This window comes from Gracilinanus agilis, chromosome 6 (genome assembly GCF_016433145.1).
Source record: "Gracilinanus agilis isolate LMUSP501 chromosome 6, AgileGrace, whole genome shotgun sequence".
NCBI lineage: Eukaryota > Metazoa > Chordata > Mammalia > Didelphimorphia > Didelphidae > Gracilinanus > Gracilinanus agilis.
The window spans coordinates 18,905,023-18,919,933 of NC_058135.1; the positions used below are offsets into that span (position 1 = coordinate 18,905,023).

The following is a 14,911-nucleotide window of genomic DNA, read 5'->3' on the forward strand; positions in this document are numbered from 1 at the left end:
TCGGATAAAGGATTGTGATTTATTTGAAAATAAATTATTTAATTCTAGCCCAAAGAGCTCTACCTGGTTTTTGTAACCTAAGTAGAGTGGCTCATAGCCTCTGACCATCACTAATGAGCTAAATATCAGGAAGAGGTTTTCTAATCCCTTTATCAGGATGCAGCTGAGGTGGTATTCAGGTATTCCTAAAGAAATGAAACCTGGAAGCTAAAAACAAGGAAGGACCCAAAAGATACAGAAAGTGACATATAAATCCAAAAGGGAAAAAGGGAAGAAGAGCTGAAGGAAGAGGAGGTGGAGTGCCCACCCCCTACCCAGTGGGAGAAGAGCAGAGGTGTGCCATAGATATGCTACAATGCAATGCAATGTCCAGGCATAACTCCAGCAGAGACCAGGCTCAAAAGGGATTATGACATCACTAGAAGACATCAGTGGTCTTGTAGTATTCTATATGTGTGTCTTGATCACATATGTTCCTGGTAGGTGTGTTCCCATGCATTATTTCTATGCCCATTTACTCCTTCTACTGATGGTGTATTTATTTATGGGAGATTACACTTCAGGATGATGGAGAAAATATTCTATTGGGACTTATTACTCCGATGTTTCAGAACTGCCTTTGACTTAAACTGTGTCTGGTTAACTAGTATAACATGTTTTTAGTTTTGAGTGTATGTATACTCATAGAATACTTTCAACCTCTAATTCATTTTCTAGGCAACCCAAATAGAGAGATAGAATATCTCAAGTCATCTCACATATTCAATTATTTTGTTCATTTATTTCCTGAGCTTTTTGTATACTTGACCCCAGACTAGTAAAAAAAAAAGTTCATTTGGCCCTTCCCATCTGTACTGAGCCATATTAGAGTCAGATATAAAATAGTTTGGAGAATTCCTTTCTCCTGTAGAGTAAGATCCTAACAAATCCATTAAAATGTTATCTTAGGGGAAAAAATGTTATCTTAGAGATAGGGCAGCTAGGTGATGCAATGGGCAGTGGGTGGGGCATCAGACCTAGAATCAGGAAGACTTGAGTTCAAATCCAGCCTCATATACTTGCTAACTGTATGACTCCAGGTGAATCATTATCCCTATTTGCCTTACTTTCCTCATCTATAAAATGAACTGGTGAAAGAAATGGCAAACCATTCCTGTATCTTTACCAAGAAAACCTCAAATAGAATCATGAAGAATCAGACATGACTTGGAACAAATTAACAATAAGAACATAGGGTTAGACAGATTCCTAAAAAAGGTAAAACATTTTATGCAGACATGTAAAAGGCTTTGAATAATAGCTTAAAGAGTTTATATTTAATGTGGTAGAGTAAAATGAAAGCTGTATCTAACCCCATGCATTAGGAGCAAAGACAAAAGAAGATGATAGCCCATCAAGCTATTAACTTTGCCAAGAAATAGCTTTGGATTCCTCTCCCCGTCCAAGTTATTCATTTCAAACACTAAATTTCCCTATGTAATAATAACAAGCCTGTCACATAGATAAAATGAGTCTGAGTGGTGACATAATGTGATTTGTCAAAACATCCCCAGTGACTCAAACAAAATCCACTATCCTTACTGACATCTGTCTCTTATAGATTCCCCTTAAGAAAAACGATTACCCGGATGTTCTATGTAGTCTAGAGATTTAATGAAAGACACTGAGATGTTTCTTTTGTCCAAATAAAAAACAGATGATGGCTTTTTTTCAAATTCCATTCAACCAAGAATTGGGATTTTGTAGCCCTGAAAGGCTTACCGGAGTGACTAAGCCAAGGGTGGTGTGAATTGGCTGAGAAAACCATGCTGTTTGTGTGACTGTCATAACCAGCAGCTCAAGAACAGTTAAATGGAAGGGATTTCAAAGCTCTGATCAAAACAGTGACCAATTGCAATCCTAAAAGACTAATGATGAAGCATGCCTCTTGGCAGGATGGTGATAGACCCAATGTGCAAAATTAGGTATTTTCTGATATGGCTAATGTGTTGACTTGTTTTGCTTGACTAGATTTATTTGTTACAAGTGAGGGCTTCTATTAGGGGGAGGAGAGTTAGTAAGATAAAAAAATTTTAAAGAAAAGAACATCAATAAAACATTAATATATATACATATATAATATATATATACGTGTGTGTGTGACTCAGTGTATTAGAGCAAGACAGGAGGTTGTATGAAAATAAAACAAAGAGGAATTTAGATTATTATCTTTAATCTGGATGTCATGTAGAAGAGAAATTATGCTTGTTTTTCTTTGTCCTAGTGGGCAAAACTCTCATTGGGTAGAAGTTACAAAGAAGCTAATTTAAGTTTGTTTTAAGGAAAAATTTATTTTTTTAAAAATAATTTTATTTTTCCATGTTTCATGTTCTTTCTCTCTTCTCTTCCCTCCCCCTTCCCAGAAGTGACAAACAATTCCACTAGGTTATACATATATTATCGCTTAGAACCTATTTCCATATTATTCATTTCTGTAATAGAGCAATCTTTTAAAACCAAAACCCCAAGTCACATACCCATATAAACAAGTGATAAATCATGTTTTCTTCTGCATTTCTTCTCCAACCATTCTTTCTCTATATGTGGATAGGATTCTTTCTCATAAGACCCTTGGGATTGTTCTGGATCATTGCATGCTATTAGTAGCAAAGTCTATTACATTTGATTGTCCTAAAATGTTTCTGTGTATAGTGTTCTCCTGGTTCTGCTCATTTCACTCCACATCAGTTCATATAGGTCTTTCCAGTTCTTGAAGAAATCAAGCAAGATTCCTTATAGCACAATAGTATTCCAGCAGCATCATATACCACAGTTTGTTCAGCCATTCCCCAATCGAGGGACAACCTCTCATTTCCCTACTATAATATATCTGACAAGTAATGGTCTTAGCATGTTTGAAGACTCCCAAGAGGTGGGAACCGTTATATTGAATCTCTGGGAGCCAGGAGTCCACACTGTGATTGACAGGTGGATCAGTTGGATGTCGGAATGTTCCCAGAGAGGTGTGCGGACACAGGAGATGGCAGTTGGCCCAGGGGGTATAAAACCACCCCGGCAGCCCTGGCAGGGGTTCCTTTCTTTCCCTGAGACCTGAGATCAGTGAATCCTGGTCTTTTGTGGGATTGAAACTTGCTGACTCAACCTTGCAAGCTCCTCCTGTTTGTTCCTGTACCATCAACAACCTGTACCCAGACCATCATCTCTGATTCTACTGTCCCTAGATATTAGGAAGTCAATCATCTTAGTTATCTAGGGTTCCCAGGGCCCGGGAGGGATCTGGGAAGTGGGCAGGAGAAGAAGAGGGTGGAAAGGGGTGGATATCTCAAACTGGTTAGGCTTATCATCTAGTGAAGAAGCTGAAAGATTATACAGCAGTTTGCCTACTCTGGTGTGGCTCTGGCCAGGCTGTACCAGAGAGAAGCTATCATCTTAATTCATTCACTTACCTGCAGTTTAGAGATTCATCATTATCATTTTAGCTAGGGTCTCCCAATACCTCTATCCAATCCCATTATCCTTTTGTTAAATACAATCAAAGTTTAAAGTACCTTCCTGAAGTGGTTATTCAAGGCTTCTTTGGGAAGGGAGAGATGCAGTCAGATACCAACATTACCCAACTAAAGAGCCTATTAAATAATATCAATTAACCCCAGGTGGGTCCTGAGGGGATATCATCCTTTGACCTGCAGGATCCTGCCTGGGCAACTGTTATAAAGGAGGGAGGTGTCATTCCATCCTCTCTCTATACTTCATCTACATACATCTAGTAGAGGAGTATCATTATTATAACAGAACCTACTATCTCCTTAAGGCAGTCAATTCCATTTTTTAGGTAGTTTTAACTGTTAAAGATTCTGCCTATTTTAGCCAAACAGAACAAGTCCAATCTCTCCTCCAGTGATAGCCCCTTAAATATGTAAAGATAGCAACTATGTTTCCCATGAATCTATCCTCATCTGTTATGAATTCAAGGAACTTTGCCCTTCTGGTTACCCTCTTCTGAATTCCTAAAGAGAAATTTCATTTAAGATAACAACAAAATACATTATAAATCTTGGAACAAACTTGCCAAAACATAAAAGATTTATATGAATATAATGACAAATCAATTTTATGAAAAAAAGGACACCTAAATATTTAGACATATTTAATATTCATGCCTTGGTCATGTCAATAAAGTAATACCTCTCAGATTTTTCTACAGATTTAATTCTATGCCAAATAAATTAGTAAAGGAATTATTTATAGAATTAGAGAAAACATTTAATTTTCACTTGGAGAATAAAAGATCAAAAGTATAAGAGAAAAGAAATGGTTTGATACTATCAGCTTGCAAACTATATTACAAAGCAGGAAATATCAACACTCTATGGTAGTAGATAAAACAGGAAAGTAAATAAGCAATATTCAAAATCCAAAGGGCACATAGTTTAATATTGAATAAGCCCATATAGGCAAATTACTGGGGAAGAGATTTTCTTGTTCAATATAATCTGTTGGGAAAACTGGTTTAAAAAAAGAGGGGGTTAGATCACACATAAATTCCAAATTGGTCAACAATATAGATAAAAATATATTTAAAAAATTAGAGGAGAATGAAAGATTATATCTTCCATTGATATGGATAGGGGGAAATCTTGTAACCAGATACTGGATAGAAGGTGTCACAAACAATATCAATTATATCAATTATAAAATTTTTTATAGCTCTTGCACAAATAAAATAATTTCAATTAAATTCAAAAGAATATGGACTTTGGAAATTTTTAGTATTAGATAGCTCTGATAAAAGCCTACCATTAAAAATTGGTTTTTTGAAGATTGACACAAATCTATAAAATTAAGAGTCATTCCCTGATAGATGTTGTATTTTAAAATGCAGTTGAAATATATAGTTATCACCTAAATATGTACAGAACCACTAATACTATAAGAAATACAAATTAAACAATCTGAGATACTGAAAAATGAAAAAAACTCATTGTTTGGGGGGCACTGTTGAAAGACAGACCTGCTAATTCACTGCTGATAGAAATGAGAATTTGTTCAACTCTTCTAGAATATATTTGGAATTAGTCAAGAAAACAATTACTAAATAATTCCTACCCTTTGACCAAGAGATTCTATTCCTTGGGACTATCTCCCAAAGAGGCTGAAAGAAAATATTCATCTGAGCAACAACAATGAAAGAAAAAACAACAAAAAGCAGCATAATTTGTGATAACAAAAAGTTAGAAACAAAATTTGTATCCCAAATTTGAGGGATGGTTGATCAAATTCCGGTGTATGAATGAATATAATAGAATATTGTTGTTGCTTTTCAGTCGTGTCCTACTCTTCATGACTCCATTTAGGACTTTATTAGCAAAGATACTAGAGTGGTTTGCCGTTTTCTTCTCCAGCTCATTTTCAGATGAGGAAACTGAGGACAAAAGAGTTAAGTGACTTGCCCAGGGTCACACAACTAATAAGTGTCTGAGGACTGATTTGAAACCAGGAAGAGGAGTCTTCCTGACTCCAAGTCTAGTATATGTGCCATTAAATATGAAGAATTCTGAGAAACAAGAGATTTGAATGAAGTGATACTAAGCAAAAGAATCAAAAGAACTATATATATATATATATATATAATCAGACACAATGCAAGCATTGGCAGTACAGAACTTGGAAAGATGTTCAACACAAAAATTATATAATGCTGTATCTTTGCAGAATATAATTTCCCTACTACGGTCCACAAACTTCTTTTTGTCAACTGTTAGAAAGTATCTCACTAGGAAATCAACCAACTGGGAGAACATTTTTATAAGACAACTCTCTGACAGGGGGCAGCTGGGTAGCTCAATGGATTGAGAGCCAGGCCTAGAGACGGGAGGTCCTAGGTTCAAATCTGGTCTCAGACACTTCCCAGCTGTGTGACCCTGGGCAAGTCACTTGACCTCCATTACCTAGCCCTTACCACTCTTCTGCCTAGGAGCCAATACACAGTATTGACTACAAGATGGAAGGTAAAGGTTTTATTCAAAGAAAGAAAGAAGGAGAGAGAGAGAGAGAGAGAGAGAGAGAGAGAGAGAGAGAGAGAGAGAGAGAGAGAGAGAGAAAGAAAGAAACCTCTTTGACAAAGGTTTAATTTCCCAAATATATAAGGAACTAAGTAAAATTTACAAAAAAATCAAGCCATTCCCGAATTGACAAATGGTCAAGGGACATGAATAGGAAGTTTTCACATGCTAAAATCAAAACTATCAATAAGCACATGAAAAAGTGTTCTAAATCCCTCCTGATTAGGGAAATGCAAATTAAAACAACTCTGAGGTACCACCTTACACCTAGCAGACTGGCCAAATATGACAGCAAAGGAAAGGGATAAATATTGGAGGGGTTGTGGCAAAATTTGGACATTAATAAACTGCTGGTGGAGTTGTGAATTGGTCCAACCATTCTGGAGGGCAATTTGGAACTATGCACAAAGGTCTATAAAATACTGCATGCCCTTTGATCCAACCATACCACTGCTGGGTTTGAACCCCAATGAGATAATAAGGAAAAAGACTTGTACAAAAATATTTATAGCCGGGCTCTTTGTGGTAGCAAAAAAATTAGAAAATGAGGGGATGCCCTTCGATTGGAAATGGCTAAACAAATTGTGGTATCTGTTGGTGATGGAATACTATTGTGCTAAAAGGAATAATGAACTGGAGGAATTCCATGTGAACTAGAATGACCTCCAGGAATTGATGCAGAGTGGAAGGAGCAGAACCAGGAGAATATTGTACTCAAAGACACATTATGACACAATCTAACGTAATGGACTTCTCTACTAGCAGCAATGCAATGTTCCAGGACAATCCAGAGGAACTTAGGAGAAAGAATGCTATCTACATCCAAAGAAAGACCTGTGGAAACAAAAATGAATTAGAAAAATATGAGATCAATTATGTAGTTCAATAGGGATATGATTAGGGTTTTGATGTTAAAAGATCACTCTCTTGCAGATATGAATAACATGGAAATAGGTTTTGATACAGGTATAACTCAGTGGAACTGATTATATTAAATTAAAAAGGTTTTGTACAAACAAAAACAATGCAACCAAAATCAGAAGGGAAACAACAAAATGTCAAGAAATCTTTATTACAAAAAACTCTGACAGAGGTCTAATTACATAAGGAGCTAAATCAATTGTATAAAAAAATCAAGCTGCTCCCCAATTGATAAATGGGCAAGGGACAGGAATAGGCAATTTTCAGATAAAGAAATCAAAAGTATCAATAAGCACATGAGAAAGTGTTCTAAATCTCTAATAATTAGAGAAATGCAAATCAAAACAACTCTGAGGCATCACCTCACACCTAGCATATTGGCTAAAATGATAGACGGGAAGAGTAATGAATGTTGGAGGGGATGTGGCAAAATTGGGACATTAATGCATTGCTGGTGGAGTTGTGAACTGATCCAACCATTCTGGATGACAATTTGGAACTATGCCCAAAGAGTTCTAAAAGACTGCCTGTCCTTTGATCCAGCCATACCATTGCTGTTTTTGTACCCCAAAGAGATCATAGATAAAGAGACAGGTACAAAATATTTATAGCTGCGCTTTTTGTGGTGGCAAAAAACTGGAAAACAAGGGTATGCACTTCAATTGGGGAATGGCTGAACAAACTGTGGTATATGCTGGTGATGGAATACTATTGTGCTCAAAGGAATAATAAACTGGAGGAATTCCATGTGAACTGGAAAGACCTCCAGGAATTGATGCAGCGTGAAAGGAGCAGAGCCAGAAGAACATTGTACACAGAGACTAATACACTGTGGTAAAATCAAATGTGATGGACTTCTGTACTAGCAGCAATGCAATGATCCATAACAATTCTGAGGGATTTATAGAAAAGAACGCTACCCACATTCAGAGGAAGAACTGCAGGAGTGGAAACACAGAAGAAAAACAACTGCTTGAATACATGGGTTGATGCAGACATGGTTGGGGATGTAGACTCGAAACAACCACACCAATGCAACTATCAATAATATGTAAATAAGTCTTGATTGATCACACATGTTAAAACCATGGAAATGTGCATGGGATATGGGGGTGTTGGTGAAGGGGAAAGTAAAAACAAAAATCATGTAACTATGGAAAATTTTTCTAAAAAAATAAAATATTTAAATTTAAAAAAAATAAAATACACTTTTCTAATGCCAAAATATATAAATAAATAAAGTAAAATATACCTTCCCTTTTTATACTCAAATAAGCCCAGAGGATGATCACACATGACTCAATTCATACTAATGAACTGGAAGGAGTTTTCAAAATGGCATATCCTAAGAAGCCAAATTAATCTTGGGTCTGACTGTTGTTCAAAGGCATTGTTGCCCATAAAAACAACCTATTTGTTCAGGGCTGTTTCATAAACTTGTCGTTATGTAACTATTACTAGTTGCATACTAAATGAGCTTCAGCGAACACCAATTAAGAGCCTACTGAGTGGCAAAGCACTGTGCTATGTGTGAGGAATAAAAAGAAATGAAAAATGACAGTATCAAACCTAAAGGAGCCTTTAATGTGGGGCAAGGAGGGGGGAGAGGGAGAATTTATCTGAATTGTTTGCAAATCACTTTGATGTAAAAGAGACCCAGGGCAAAGAGGGAAGGAACTGTTCCTGAAGAGAGGGAAAAGCAGTCATGGGAAGAGAATTAATGCTAATGGGAAACAGCTGAGGTGCATGCCCGGCCACCACCACCACACACTGTCCCCAGCAGTGCAGGCAATCTAGTATCTTGAAGATCAAGGCACTCAAGCCACTCAGGGCTTAAAATGATAGAGTTTTAGACAAAGAGTGGATGCAGTGCTAATAGGAGATTGCCACATCATGGCGAGGCAAGGCAGTGGTGGACTAAAATTAAGAGATTTTCCGAGTTGATGCATAAGGAAAGAGAAAGCTAACTTTAACTGTGCCATAAAAGCTTAAGCAGCTAGGGAGGGGGCCAAGGCCCAGTCTTTGGGTGAGTTAAGCCTTAGAATACATGCATTTTGGGAACTGGGGTATATCAGTAAAACCGAGTTTTACTGACTTGGAGGAGGAATCTTAGCAAAATTCTCTAATAAAATTTGAGAGAAGATCAAGTAAGGGGAGAGATGGTTTATGGGGCTAAGGGATACTAGAGAAGGAATCATGGAAGAGATGGTTTCTGAGCTGGACCTTGAGAGGAGAAAAGGCTTGTAACTCTCATGCATGGGCTGCTCGGATATTCAGAGCCAGAAGAGTACTCCACGACTTGAAGAACAGTTAGCAGCTCAATTGGATTTGGCTCATGAATATAAGGAGCATAAAAATGTGGCTGGAAATGTGGCTTAGACTGTAGGGAACCAGGCTGGGAAGTTTGGCTTTTATCTCATTAGGCAACAGGGTACTAATGAGATTTTTTGAACAGGAGGGTAGGTAATATGTTAGGACACAGACTGGTTTTTTAAGGGTTGGGATGCACACTGAAAGCAGGAAGACCAGTTAAAAGGCTTTTATAATAATATAGAGTGAAAAGTGACAAGAATCTGAATGTGAATGATGGCAGTATGAGTGAGGAGAGAATGGAAATAGGATCAATAGGAATTGGCCAAAATGAGGAACTTTGATTTGCTTGATTATACATATTTAACTCTATTACTTTCTCAATAAAGGAAGGAGGAAGGGAGAGAATGTTCACTTGAAAATAAAAGAAAATTGAATTAAAAAAAGAAAACAACCAGAAAAAGAATCAAGGGGATTTATTAATTAGATAAAGGGAAAGAAGAGTCAGAGGTGACCAGGGGTTTGCTAGTAAATGTTTAATAACCTGCTTCCTGAAAACCAAGACCTACATTTAAGTTTAATTTGTATCATTAATATTTTCTCCATCACTTTCTCAATTGTAGATTAGAGAAATCAATTTTAATTACAAACCAGTCTTAGCTCTCCCCATGAGTGCAAAAACAGGAGGCAACAGAATTTTGCTGGTTTGGACCACGGATGAAACAATAAATCAAGCTCTGATATGTAGCTTTTTCCTTTTCCTAAGTGTTAATGTTCCTCCTAAAAAATGTAATTTTCTGCTCTAGCTGATTCCAACCACTCAACTCAGGTAATCCCTAAGGGGTAATGGACTAAAAGAAAAGGGAGAGAGAAAAGATCTAGGAGTCATGATGAGGATAGGAGGCAGGTTCCACAGGAATGAGGCAGTGGGAAGAGACGGAAGGAGAGAAAGCTGTAAGTTCTGCCTAACACAAAAGAATAGAGGGGAAATGAAATTAGTCCTAAAGGAAATTAATTATAATTTAAAAATGGAAACTGAGAGCAAATGTCCTAAAAGGAAAAAAAAATTTTTTATGTGGAACTAAGTAATTATGACCCTCTTAAACAGGATTTTAAAATGTCTCATTTTACAAAAGGGACTTCTCAACTGCTCTACTCTCTTGCTACCTTATGTGAGCAAGACACCTCATGACATCAATATCCACTTACTTTCTTTGGAGTCGGACAACTGGATCAGCAAGGAGGTCTGTAAGATCTAACTTTCTCCCTTTTTCAATGACATCATGGTGTTTCCGAACAAATAACCACCCAATATGGGAAAAGAAAAAGCCCCGCTTTGCATTGTGTGGGTCAGCATCTGTTTCTGAGTACTTGTGATGCACTCGATGATCCCGGGACCATTCAAAGATGTCATTCTGCAAGGGAAGAGAGGGCACATTGAATAAAGAGAAAGAAATCCCCAGACCTCCTTCTGGCAAGTTCTTTTCTTCATCCTTAGTCTCATTTTCCTTATTTCCCTTCATTCCCTACCACACACCCCAGCCTTGGCATATTTTTGTGGGTTTTCAAGGAAACCTAGCACCCGTAACTAATAATTTTTTCAACTGGGACAAAGGCAAGGGAGATATTCACCTGAGTTAAGGGCAGAATGTGTGCTGGAGCCAGCTCTAACTTACTTAAAAAAGAGCCAATTGTTAAATTTTCACTGTGGGCATTTACATCTCAGAAATCATTACATTTTTAAAAACTATCTATAAAGCTAATCACCACAAGGGAGCTTCTTTAAGTTTTACTTGAGGGTAAGGAATCAATTTGCAAATAGTCATCTCAGGAGGTTCCTTTTTTGCCTTACCATAAACAGAGCTAAGATGGAGTGAACAAAGTTTTGTTTCCAATTGCTGACATGGAAAGAGTCACTTTTTACTCAAAGTAGCTGACAGCCCCCATATCTTGTGCCTCACAGCTACCTGCCCATTGCCATGTGTCAGAACTCCATTTGTTTGATCAGGTCCAGGATGCTACCTATCCCTAGGATCTTGTCAGAGTGGTATCCTTCAAGGACCTACCTCCCCACTTTAGCCCACCCCCTCAGGGGTGAGAACCGAGATTTACTGGGAAATGCTTCTCCCCCTCCATTCATGGTACAAATGTACTGATGGTCAACTTGTTCTCTTCTCTAACACCACCACTGCCAAATATAACCCATCTATAAAAGTTCTTGCCACGGATGAAAGGAATTCTATGTATGAATTTGACCTTGAGCAGGAAAAAGATCTAAGTGGGCATTAGTCCTATTTTGCCCTGTGGATCTAAGATATTGGAACAGTTTTCCTTTTTATCATGGCTTTCAGATAGTCCAGTAATTCTTAAATCATCTTTCCTCTCTATTTTCAAGGTCAGTTGTTTTTTTTCAATGAGATAGTTCACATTTTCTTCTATTTTTTCATTCTTTTGACTCTTTTAAAGATTCTTGAAGTCTTATGGAGTCATTAGCTTCTACGTGGTTCAATTTTAATTGTTAAGAGATTATTTTATTCAGCAGGCTTTCATACCCCTTTTTCTATTTGTCTACTTCTGCTTCTAAAGATGTTTTTTCTTCAGAAAATTTTTGAGACTTTTTTTTTACCAAATAGTTCATTCTCTCTTCATAATTTTCTTGCATCACTCTCATTCCTTTTCCTGGTTTTTCCTCCACACTCTCATTTTTTCTCTAACTTTTCTAGGAATTCTTCCTGGCCTTGAGCCCAATTAGTATTTTTATTTAGAGTTTTTGGTTTAGTTGCTTTTAAATGGTTATCTTCTAAATTTATGTCTTGGTCTTCCCTCCCACCATTGTAGCTTTTTATGATCAGGATCTTTTGTTCTTGTTTGCTCATTTTCCCAGCCCATTTCTTCACTTTGAACAGTTTACCTGGGGGTGGGGAGGCCCTGTGCCAAGCTTCAGGCTTTTTTATGTCTTCAGAACTAGTTGTAGGGATCTGCAAAGTTTGTTGGGAGAGTTCCACTGGGTTCCTATCTTGGCTTCATCCCTCAATATGCGGTTTTACATTGATTGGTTTTCCAATAAATTGCTTAGGAATGGATGTTTGCTTCAGAAAAGCTATTATAGTGCCCATAAATTCTTCTGTCCCTTAGATTGTCCTTTAAGCGCTCCTAAATTTCCAAAAGGCAAAGCCTGTCAGGTGTCCTTGGTGACAGGACAGGTCAGGTGACAATGCTGAGACAAATCCTATTTGTATTCTTGATATCTCTCTTTCTAGACAATGGAAAAACAGAAACTTGCCCCTATGTGTCAGTTCAAGGGCACAAGTTTTGGTGATAAGATTCCACATATACATCTTATGAGTCAATGATATCCTGTCTAGGAAAGGAACTTCTACACAGTAGAACAAAAAGGAGAACCCATTGTTGTCTCAATTCTTTAGGAACTGCCTGCTTCACTTGGAACATTTTTTATTTCAGTCACAGAGGACTATCTTAATCTGCTCTAGTTCAGATGCCAATATTTTACCATTCACAAGAACATTCTGTACTTTATTTTATTTATTTTGGGTCAGCCCTGATTTCCCTCCAGATAACATTTTGTTATTAACATTAACATGGCATTAACAATTTGTAAGAATGGCCCAGAAAGTCCCCAAACAAGGGCCTGGCAGCATTTTAAGCCTTTTGGAAAGCTGCCTTCAAGAGAACATTTGTTGCCTGATATCAGCAAGGAGCATTGATGGGTTTTGTGCTTTATGGTCACCACAAGGGCATATTCAGTTTTATTTGAGGTGTTCAGATTTACATAAAAACTGGAAAGAGATATAAGAAATTTTCAACAGAATGAACCTGGTCAGCAGCCCTTTGCTCCTCCCACCTTTCCCTATTCTGATGCCTTTCCTTGTCTTTTCATTCTATTAACTTCTCTCTATTGATTCCTACAAAGTTGTTTGCATTCTGTCTCTTCCCAATTCAACTGTGAACTCCTAGAGGGCAGGGACTTTTGCCTTTCTTCATATCTCCAGCAGTTAGCATAGTGCCTGGCATATAGTACTTAAAATATGTTTTTGGACTGACTGAATTGATTAGTTACGCAGATTAAAAACTTTGGGAATGAAAAAAAATACAAATGAAAATAAAAAACTTTTGAATTTTTTTCCCCTCCTCCCTCTCCTCTATCCCTTTAGGTGCTATAAATTATCAAGCCCTAGAGATTTTTCCTTCAAAATCCCTTTTTCCCATCCTTTGGAGAATGAGTAAAAAAAAAAAAAGAAAGAGAAACAAAAGCTTAAAAGCAGAGCAGTGAAACTGATTTATATGTGAACCCACTCTGACAATATGTCCAGTGTTCCACAATGCCATCCCCCACAAAAAAAGATAGAGGCAGAGGTGTGATGGTAAAAATTTAACAACTGGCTTTCTAAAAAAAAAAGTACCTCTGACACACTTTAAGTTTAATGTGCATGATTAATAATTTCTCTATCACTTTATTAAATCTAGATAATTAACAAATCAAGAAATAAAGCCCTAATTTTTGAGCATCTGAAGATTTCCAAGGTGTAAACGCTTACACTGAAAATTTAACAAGTGGCTTTCTCTTGAGCCTATCCAGACCATCTGGGATAACACTGGACAGAGATATATTTCCTCATTTCTTCTTTGGGGTCTAGTTGAATGATTCTGAGCACTGTTCAGTTTGATCATGCTTTTGTTCATGCCTTTTACATCGTAGCCATTGAGAATGTACAAAATGAAACTTGTTATATTGCTTCCCCCCATATTTGTCCCTCAAACTTTCCCTATTTCTATTGAGAATAATGCCATTCTTTTGGTCACATAGAGACACCCTGGATGTCTTCTTCTGCCTTGTTCTCAATCCCTACCCACTTACTCCCCTATCTAATCAGCTGTCAAGTTTTCCTTCACAATATAACCAGTATATGGTTTGTTAATACATTTGTAATTATTTTCATGCTGTCTCTCCCATTAGACTGTGAGCTCCTGGAGGGCAGGGATTGCCTGTCTTTGTATCCTCAGGGCTTAGGACAATGCCTAGCCCAGTGGTTCCCAAACTTTTTTGGCCTACCGCCCCCTTTCCAGAAAAAATATTCCTTAGCCCCCTGGAGATTAATTTTTTAAATTTTAATAGCAATTAATAGGAAAGATAAATGCATCTGTGTCCATCACTGCCTCCCTGGATCGCTGCAGCACCCACCCACCAGGGGGCGGTGGTGCCCACTTTGGGAATCACTGACCTAGTACATAGTGAGTGATTAGTAAATGCTTGTTGACTATCTAGTTGCCTAGACATGAAAATCTGGAATGATTTTTAACTTCTCCCTCACCTCCATCCTCTTATAAGCCACATTGTCCCAGACAGCTCAAATCAACAAAATCCCTGTTGCGTACCAGGTGATAGAAACACAAAGACAAAAAGCAAAATAATTTCTGCCATCAAAGAACTTATGATCAACTAAGCATATGCAAAAATAAGTGCAGCAAGAAGAAAACTAAGGTTAACAACACACTAACAAATGGGAAAAGCTTCATGAAGATAATAATAATAACAACTAACATTTATATATCACCTTCTATGTGCTGGGCACTGTGCTAAGCACTTTAGATATATGATC

General features: G+C 37.4%; 1 protein-coding gene across 1 annotated transcript in view; it reads right to left on the bottom strand.

The window, feature by feature from the left end:
• Positions 1-14,911, bottom strand: part of SCD5 (stearoyl-CoA desaturase 5) — a 76,810-nt gene that overhangs the window by 13,024 nt on the left and 48,875 nt on the right. The window contains exon 3 of the mRNA XM_044681301.1: positions 10,503-10,708. Coding sequence (XP_044537236.1) covers positions 10,503-10,708 — 206 coding nt within the window. The remainder of the gene's footprint in view (positions 1-10,502; positions 10,709-14,911) is intronic.